Source organism: Anabrus simplex, chromosome 1 (assembly GCF_040414725.1).
Source record: "Anabrus simplex isolate iqAnaSimp1 chromosome 1, ASM4041472v1, whole genome shotgun sequence".
Classification (NCBI taxonomy): domain Eukaryota; kingdom Metazoa; phylum Arthropoda; class Insecta; order Orthoptera; family Tettigoniidae; genus Anabrus; species Anabrus simplex.
This window is the reverse complement of record NC_090265.1, coordinates 772,155,470-772,165,527: the sequence shown is the minus strand read 5'-3', so window position 1 is coordinate 772,165,527 and position 10,058 is coordinate 772,155,470. Positions and strand designations below refer to the sequence as shown.

The window sequence follows — 10,058 nt, the reverse complement described above, 5'->3', positions numbered from 1 at the left end:
GTGGCCTTAATTAAGGTACAGCCCCAGCATATGCCTGATGTGAAAATGGGGAAAGCACGGAAAACCATCTTCAGAGCTGCCGGCAGTGGGGTACGAACCCACTATCTCCCGGATGCGAGCTCATAGCTGCGCACCGCTGACCGCACAGCCAACTCGCCCGGTAATAATAATAATAATAATAATAATAATAATAATAATAATAATAATCGTGTGGGTTCTGCTGCCGCATGCAGGAATTTTGATTTCACACCATCTAGGCTACCTGCGTGATAACTTCGAACTTCCGCGTTAGTCTACTGGATGTCAGAGGAACGGGTCCCTATTGGACAGTCTATGGCCGTGTTTTAGAGACACCAGAGACTTCGTTCGACATTCCGCCCTTCTAAAATCCGACTGCCTCTGATGATGTTGGAGGTCCAGCGGCTACTACTGCGCATATCTCTCATCAGCTGACATTTCACCATGTGGATATTTCATTCTTTCTTTGCATTCACTATAATAATAATAATAATAATAATAATAATAATAATAATAATAATAATAATAATATCGCATAATGCAAATTTAGAGCACTACAAGGCAGTTGTTTTTGCGGTAGCTTTATACATCTCAGAAACCATATCCCTTGGGTGTCACTCTAAAATTATAGAAATTGAAAAACAAGAAAGGAAAATTATTATTATTATTATTATTATTATTATTATTATTATTATTATTATTATTTCTTTTACCAATGTGTTCAAGCTCGAAGGATGGCACTTCCCGTTAGAACAATAATCACCACGTCTACGGCGAGTGTTGGAGCTACTACGATCTGGCAAGTTAGTTTTGGTTCAGGAAGTGAACGGGGGTGATAATGAAAGGAACATGGAGATGTATGAAACAAGAGAGTACCATTTAAATATAGTGAACCAAGGGCAGGGTGTCAAGGCTGAGCGATGGTGGCGCTGCGCGAGACTGCGGCGCGGGGCGTCCCGACGCACCTCGACGGTGGGCGCCCCGGCCTTAGCGTGTCGCTTGTCGAGTGAGGAGCGCAGCGACCATGGTACGCTGGTTGCTGGTGGCGGTGTTGTTCGCCGCAGTCGCGACGCCTCATGGAGCGACGGCCGCCAAAGGCAAGGAACAGCAGGCCAAACCGACAGAGTCCATCATCGAAGAAGTGACCGCGAAGCAGCTGGAGAGAGTGCTCGCAGAGAAGGATTTTGTGGCAGTGTTTTGGTGTAAGTGTGCATGGTGACCAGTTAGTGTGATCATTGTAATTACGCTTCGGGCACGTGGAAGTGACGCAAACACACACCTATCTAACCCTGCTTCTTCGATCTCAGATCTCTCACTCTAGGAGTCTTCGTTAACACCCCCCTTAAAATGATCAGATAAGTTAATTCATGACGTGGAGGCCAGTAACAAGTGGTTATATATTCCTTATTTGGTGTCTCTAACAAACCCAACTGCACTCGGTTGTGTTGTAGTAAGAGGAGGCAGTTCGACAAGTATCGGGTTTCTTCAGCATCATACAAAACGCGGCAATATTATCACCAGGATGAATACTACCGGGTTACTGAGCCAGGTCTAATTTTGATGTTAAAAAAGCAAACATAAATTATTACAAATATACGATAGGCATGTGAACGTCCAATATTTCCATCGAAAAGCGAGTAACGCACGGCCTTGTGCGGGAGCAGCATCACGTGCGTTCGTTCATCAGATGTAGTAACAGTAGGTCTTCGGTACAAGGCTGGTGGTGATTTACTTTCCAACAAAAATGAGATGAAATTAAATCATCTAAAACTCTAGGTGTGCCAACATCACGAGGGTGTGATCTTTCCGATAGTTTTCGACAGCCAAGTTTTTAATGAACACTAAGTTAAATATATCGTACGATTTAATTAGACACCTCAATGCTAGCTGCGCTCCTCCATACCCTACACCCCTCAGACCGAACAGTGGTCGAGTTCTGCTGAGCTCTTCATTCCGAAATACTCTTAAATAAACAACTGTCTGAGCGAGTTATTTACAGCCTTTCTCACGTACAAACACATTATTTGAACTTTTCTTGGCTCAAAATCGACCCTACGCTTTATGTGATTTAAGAAGAGATAAAACCAAGGTACACATTACTATGTGAAGCTTGAAATACAGTAGAGAATAGCACTGAATTTGGCCCTTAATTGTAAACTTCAAAATAGGAAATATATCTGTGAAAGTTAGAGCAGAGTAGGTAAATAAAAACTCCTACTGTCATTATGTAATGTTCGAAGTAAGGACAGGGTGGCCATTAGTTTCTTGTATAAGCAATCGGCATAATGACCGTGGCTTTTACAGGATTCGCACTGGTATTTGTGTACCACTGCGAAAGGTGCTTGAATAATACTTCCAAAGGTGGCCCTCGGTGGGGTTTGAAAGTACCACTCTTTCACGTAGTTCCCACCCAACTAGGGTTTCTAAAATGTAGTGATACTCATGCTGTTCTAGCAGATTATAAGAGTACGTGCTCGAAGTCTGATGACCGGGTTTTCTAGTGCACAAGAGCTGAGAACATGCTTATTTTTAGCCGCTATACGTTTCAAATATTTCCTGAGTGCTCGGGAACATGCGAGATAATTCAGCTCCAACGAAGTCGCTAGAAATTTCACCGCGATATTTAAGAGTCTCTGTGTTTGCAATATTTTGAATTCCACTCGTACAGTGAGTGGGTAGGGATAATATCAAATAGGGGAGGGGTGTAGAAAATGTCCTATTTCTCTAAATCTCTCCGGTAGTCGTCAGACCTTATTACAGCAGGCTATGTTGAGCTGAAGCCACACAACAAGGTCTTGCCACTGAATACCCAGTGATTTCAGTTAGAACAGCTCAAGACAAATACTCTCTCGTGCCTGCTACTATACTAACACCCCCTATTCCTTAATTCCACCACCTATGGATTTATTACATTAGAAGTATGTATATCAAAGTATGAACCTAGTACCGGATCGCTCCGTGGTGAGCGTGATGTTTTTTGTCGTTTTATTAAGATTCATTGAGATATTGGGAGGTTTTAAAACTTGGAGGGAAGTCATTTGATTGAGACCCTGGACGATTTTCTCTATGTAGTGCATTAATATGAACACAGCCTATCTATAAGTCTCCGTTCAAATAAATCGTAATAAATATGTATATTAGTGATCTTTGTACTCCTTGTTCCCTCTTAATAATAATAAGAGGCACGATTAGGGCAGTGACTTAATTGTTGGCTTTCATCCGAGGGCCGAGGATCAAATCTGGATGAATGGTCCGCTTAATTTTCACGAGAAAGGTCGCGAGGTGTCACGAAGAGCTAGACTAGGAATATATGTATTACTAGCAAGATACCCGCGCTTCGCTACGGCTTTAAAATGAAAGTTATTATTCAAGTTTTACATTTTGGAGAGTCCACTGTCAGCTGAGCCTGTAAAATACGTCCTCAGTTCGTACGTCAAACGGTTTTGGGGAATGATTATTTATTTTATAATCTAACACTCACTTGAAACCCGTACGGAAGAATAGGAATGTTTCAAACCACATCTGATTTAACATGCAGGACGTAAAAGCTACCAATCTGTGAAATTTAGATTTTGTACGTCGAACAGTAATGACTGAATGAATACTTTTTAAGGAGTGAATGTTTTGAAATATTTATTAATATATATATATAAAATAACTTGTACTGACTGACTGATTCATCATCGCCGAGCCAAAACTACTGAACATAAAGAAATGAAATTGTGGGAATACATTCATATTATGTACGTGCTCACTAAGGGATGATGTTTGGATATTCAGTCGCTAAGGAAGTGAAAAGGGGGTGAATTTTTGAAATGAGTGTATCTATATCTCGAAAAATGAACATTTTAAAGACATGAAAATAGGTATTTGAAATTTCCTTTAAAAATAAACGCGAATTTTTTTTGTTTTTGGAAAATCCTGTTAAGGGGGTGAAAAGAGGTGAAAAAGGGGTTGAATACCTTTCATGTGGATACTTGTATCTCATAAAATGAATATGTTACAGTCATGAAAGTTGGTATTTAATCTCTTTTAAAAATAAACAAACACTTTTTTTTTGGAATATCTACTTGAAGAGTGGTGAACAGGAGTAACAAAGGGGGTGAATTTTTAAAATGAGAGCATATATACAGTATATAAAAAACTTAACATGCTACAGACCATAAAATTTGTATTTTTACTATTTTAAATATATAAGTAACACGTATTTGTTTGTTTTAGGAAAAAGCACTTCAGTGGGAGGTGGGATGTAAAAAGGACTGAGAAAGGGGTTGAATTATTTTTATGCGGATTCTTATATCTCAAAAACTAAAGATGTTACAGACATTGAAATTGGTATTTGGAATCTCCTTTCAAAATAAAGAAACACGTATTTTTCGTGGTAATTTCACTTAAGGTGCTGGGGTAGGTGAAGAGAAGTGAACTTAGTTGAATTATTCTTATAGGGATACTTATACATTAAATACTGGAGATGTTACAGTCGTGAACATTGGTATTTGAAATATCCTTTGAAAATAAAGAAACACGTATTTTTTGTTTTCGGAAAAATCCTCTAATGGGGGGGGGGGTGAAAAAAGGTGAGAAAGGGATTGAAGATGTTACAGTCGTAAATAGATTTATTTTCAATCTCCCTTAAACATAAAGAAATGTATATTTTTTTGTTTTGGAAAACCTACTTAAGGGCTGGGGGCGGTGAACAGGACTGACAAATGGGGTGAATTTTTAAAATTAATATATCTCAAAAACGGAACATGTTACAGATGTAAAAATGGGAATTTTAATCTCTTTTAAAAATAAAGTAACATATTTTTTTGTTTCCGGAAAAATCACTTGGAAGGGGGGACGACTGAATAAGAGGTTGAGTTATGTTTATCAGGATACTGGTATCTCAAAATCTGAAGTTATTACAGACGTGAAAATTGGTATTTGGAATTTCCTTTTAAAATAAAGTAACATGTATGTTTTGTTTTCGTAAAATCCACTTAAAGGGGGCGTAAAAAGGAATAAAAAGGGTCTGAATTCTTGTTATGAGGATACAAATAAGAAGTGGACTTAAAAATGGTGACAAAAATATACGTTTATATGAAACCGTTTGTATTACGAAGTTAAAATGTCAAATGATAAGCTAGGTGTTAAATAATAGAAGGTTTGAAACAAATTTAACCCCTCAGAGAGTTAAATGGGGGTTAAGATCCGAAAACAAACACTTGAACGTACGAAGACAACATTCCAAATAGCAGTATATATTTTACATCATAGGTGTGAAGTAGGAAATTCTTTTCAACGTTCCACCGCTAAAGTGGAGGTTAGCTCCGTAAACTAAATTATTCATCCCTCCAAAACCGTGTGGCGTACAAAGTTCTAACTATACGAGAAGGGTCTTCTTTTATGTACTAGGTGTAAAATACCGTATACTTCAGAACATTTCTCCCTAAGAGGGTTAGATGGTAATCGACTCTCAAAAACACAATATACATTATTCCGAAACCGGACATAATTTTTTCTTATGAAAGGTGGTCTTCTATATCCCAAATGTTAATAAATATTTCACAACATTCATCCCTTCAAATGTATTCATTCCTCCATCTGTTCGACGTACAAAATCAAAATTTCACAGATTGATCACTTCTACGTCCTATATGTTCAATCACATATGGTTTAAAACATTCAAATTCTTCCGTACGCGGTTCAAGTGATTGGTAGATTATAAAAGAAGTAATCATTCCCCAAAACCGTTTGACGTACGAACTGAAAACGTATTTTATAGGCTCAGCTGACAGTGGACTCTCCAAAATGTAAAACTTTGAATAATAACTTTCATTTTAAAGCCGTAGTGATGCACGGGTATCTTGCTAGTTGTGTATATAACTTCAATTGAGAGATAATAACCACAATCCATTCAACTCTTCTTGTTTACCTGACTGGCCGTTTGCTTCAATGAAACAACATTGGACACAAGAGGAAAGCAACGCATCAGAAACAGATGTTGCGAATGCCCAAACCCTGAAATATGACTTGGAAATGTATGATTCCTTAGTTTGAAATTATGATTCTCTGATACATTCCAGAAACAAACATGTACAATCATAATGAACGTGAACATTTTAAAATATAAATACCGGGCGAGTTGGTCGTGCGATTAGGGCGTGCAGCTGTGAGCTTGCATCCGGGAGATAGTGGGTTCGAACCCCACTGTCGGCTGCCCTGAAGATAGTTATCCGTGGTTTCCCATTTTCACACAAGGCAAATGCTGGGGCTGTACCTTAATTCAGGCCACGGCCGCTTCCTTTCCATTCCTAAGCCTTTCTTATCCCCTCGTCGCAATAAGACCTATCTGTGTCGGTGCGACGTCAAGCAAATAGCAACAAAAAATAATATAAATGGCGTATGGCTTTTAGTGCCGGGATGTGTGGGAGGACGTCGGCTCGCCAGGTGCAGGTCTTTTGATTTGACTCCCGTATGCAACCTGCGCGTGTGATGAGGATGAAAGGAAGATGAAGACGACACATACACCCATTCCCCGTGCCAGGGGAATTAACCAATTATTGTTAAAATTCCCGACCCTGCCGGGAATCGCACCCGGTGCCCCTTGAACTGCGGACCAGCACGATCACCGTTTATCCATGGAGCCGGATAACGTTGCGTGGGTATTTCTAGATTTAAGTAAGGTTGCAAAAGAGAGGGCGTATAAGTCTCTGGTAAGACACCAATTACAGTATGATTTCAGTGTGTAGGGTCCTCACCAGGTCTAATTGATACGAGAATTGAAAAACATCCGGAGAAAAGCACCACGATTTGTTCTGGATGCTTTCCGACGATGTTACGAAAATGTTTGAAACTTTGGACTGGGAAGACTTGAGCTAAGCAGTATGATCTGTGTTGTCGGTGGAGAGATGACATGGAATTACGTTAGTGGACGAATAATATTGAGTGGAGCTTTTAAAAGTAGGAATAATCATAATATGAAGATAAATTTGGACGACAAATTGGATCAAATATTCTTTTATAAGAAGTGGAATTAGGGACTGAAATAATTCATCAAAAAATGTATACTAATACAATAAAGCTGAAGAATATTTTTGCATTGTATCTTAGCTTGTTTAAACGCGCTAATCTCTGGAACTACCAGTCGGATTTCTACAAAACTTGGTACACTTATGACTTATATCAGGAGAGAGAAACCGTATGACAGTAAGACACCCCCAGCACCTTTAAGGCGGGGAGGCAGGGTGGGGGTCAGATATAAAAATACCGGGCGAGTTGGCCGTGCGCGTAGAGGCGCGCGGCTGTGAGCTTGCATCCGGGAGATAGTAGGTTCGAATCCCACTATCGGCAGCCCTGAAAATGGTTTTCCGTGGTTTCCCATTTTCACACCAGGCAAATGCTGGGGCTGTACCTTAATTAAGGCCACGGCCGCTTCCTTCCAACTCCTAGGCCTTTCCTATCCCATCGTCGCCATAAGACCTATCTGTGTCGGTGCGACGTAAAGCCCCTAGCAAAAAAAAGATATAAAAATAATCGAAAATAGTGTCGAATCCATACTTTTCGGGGTCGCTGAGATGAATAGTGACACTCCATATTTTTCATAAGTCCAAGTTCATCCCCCTGTTTGATGGGGGGTGAGGAGAGAGTGAGATATAAATAATCGAAAAGAGTGTCGAATCCATAGTTTTCGGGGTCGCTGAAATAAATTATGACACTCCAGATTATTTATAAGTCCATACTCATCCCGTTTGTAGTGGGGGAGGTGAGGGGTGGTGAGATATAAAATTATTCCAACATAGTGTCGAATCCATCATTTTCGGAGTCACTGAAATGAACAGTGACACTCCGGATTCTTTATAATTCTTTTTTTTTCTAGTTGCTTTACGTCGCACCGACACAGATAGGTCTTATGGCGACGATGGGACAGGAAGGGGCTAGGAGTAGGAGGGAAGCGGCCGTGGCCTTAATTAAGGTACAGCCCCAGCATTTGCCTGGTTTGAAAATGGGAAATAACGGAAAACCATTTTCAGGGCTGCCGACAGTGGGGTTCGAACCTACTATCTCCCGAATACTGGATACTGGCCGCACTTAAGCGACTGCAGCTATCGAGTTCGGTCCGGATTCTTTAAATTCAAAGTTCAGCCATCTTTGGGGGGGGGGGAAGTGACATAAAAATAATAAAAAATAGTGTCGAATCCATAGTTTTGGGAGTCACTGAGATGAATTGTAGCACTCTGGATATTTTATAAGTCCAAGTTCATCCCCCTTTTTGGTACGGGGTAAGGGGGGCCTGAGATATAAAAAAATCATCGAAAATAGTTTCGAATCCATCGTTTTCGGCGTCCCTGAGAGGAATAGTGACACTCCGGATGGTTTACATTCAAAGTACAGCCCCCTTTGTGGTGGGGACCGAAGGGGGGGAAGTGAAATATAAAAATATAATCGAAAGTAGTGCCGAATCTATAGTTTTCGGAGTCGCTGAGATGAATAGTAACACTCCGGTTTTTTTTTATAAGTCCAGGTTCAGCCCCCTTTTTTGTTGGGGGTAAGGGGGGAGTGAGGTATAAAAATTGTCGAAAATAATGCCAAATCCAAAGTCTTCGGGGTCGCTGAGATGAATAGTGTCACTCCGGACCTTTTTAAAGTCCAAGTTCAGTCCAAGTTCGAATTCATAATTTTCGTTACTACTGGAGCGATTTCAACCAAACTTGATACACTTATGACTTACTATCAGGAGACAATTTTCGTGGAGGTGAGTCAACCCTAGCACCCCTAGGGGGGTGGGAGGGGATGCTGTATAAAAATAGTCGAAAATAGTATCGATCTCATAGTTTTAAAGGTCGCTGAGATGAATATGACACTCCGCATTTTTTAAAGTCCAAGTTCTGTCTTTTTCGCATAGGGAGCGAGAAAAGGTGAAAAAGAAAGTACTCAAAACCACCGAGCAAATGGAAGTATGTGTGTACGTTCCATATACAAATAATCGAAAACGACCGATATTTGTGTCGAATCCATAGTTTTCTGGGTAGCTGAGGTGAACTGTGACTCTCTGGAAGCCGTTTAAGTCAAAGTCTAGTTCAAATCGGCAGGGATGTTATAACGGGTGAAGAAACCAGAGTGTCCCAAATGATCGAGTTTGTGGACTAATGCGTACCTCTCATCCAAACTTGGTACACATATAACTTAGTAGGTGGGGCTGACATGAGATCAAAAGTAAATAGTCTAAAATTATCGGTATTAGTGTTGAATCCATTGCTTTTGTGGTCACAAGGCCTATTGAGGATAGTCTCTTTTTTTTCTTTTTTTTTTCTTTTTTTTTTTCTCATGATATCGCTCATGTCCGATAGTGTGTGCCGCGTGAGCTAAGGGAGTTAGGTATCGAAGTAGAACAGCCTGCCTACACAGATTGGTCTTACGGCGACGATTGGACAGGAAAGGCCTAGGAATGGGAAGGAAGCGGCCGTGGCCTTAATTAAGGTACAGCCCCAGCATTTGCCTGGTGTGAAAATGGGAAACCACGGAAAACCATCTTCAGGGCTGCCGACAGTGGGGTTCAAACCCACTATCTCCCGAATACTGGATACTGGCCGCACTTAAATGACTGCAGCAATCGAGCTCGGTGGGGACAGTCTCAATGACAGTTGAAATCTACAGCACGACGGGTAAATACAGTACATGTACTTACTTCCCAGTCAATTCGAGCTTCCACAAGGACAAGTTCTACTCGAAAATAAAAGACTTGAATCAAAATAATTCTAAAACTACGTAATAGATCGTAAAATATCTATCAACATTTCAAAAAAGAATTCTATAAAAATTCACTTCACACATAACTAATTGGTAATACAAATCATGAAGGTAAACATTCAGAAACTATCCGGGCAACCCCGGTTCTACAGCTAGTGATCGATACATTTCCACGTTCTTTGAAATCATTTAGGTAAGCATTGATAAAGAATCTGACACCTTGGTGATAGCCCTAAATGCAGAGCAGTGTTGATTGATTGATTGATTGATTGATTGATTGATTGACTGATTGATTGATTGATTGATTG

At 40.2% G+C, this 10,058-nt stretch overlaps 1 protein-coding gene across 4 annotated transcripts in view; it reads left to right on the top strand.

The window, feature by feature from the left end:
• Nucleotides 1–964: 964 nt before the first annotated feature.
• hlk (hulk) overlaps nucleotides 965–10,058 on the top strand; it is a 369,077-nt gene continuing 359,983 nt past the window's right edge. For 2 of the 4 annotated variants that reach the window (XM_068225214.1, XM_067136215.2), the window contains exon 1: nucleotides 966–1,220. In XM_068225214.1, coding sequence (XP_068081315.1) covers nucleotides 1,043–1,220 — 178 coding nt within the window. In that variant the 5' untranslated portion in view covers nucleotides 966–1,042. Of the gene's footprint in view, nucleotides 1,221–10,058 lie in introns of all 4 variants that reach the window. The other 2 variants (XM_067136216.2, XM_067136217.2) reach the window with 2 other exon arrangements.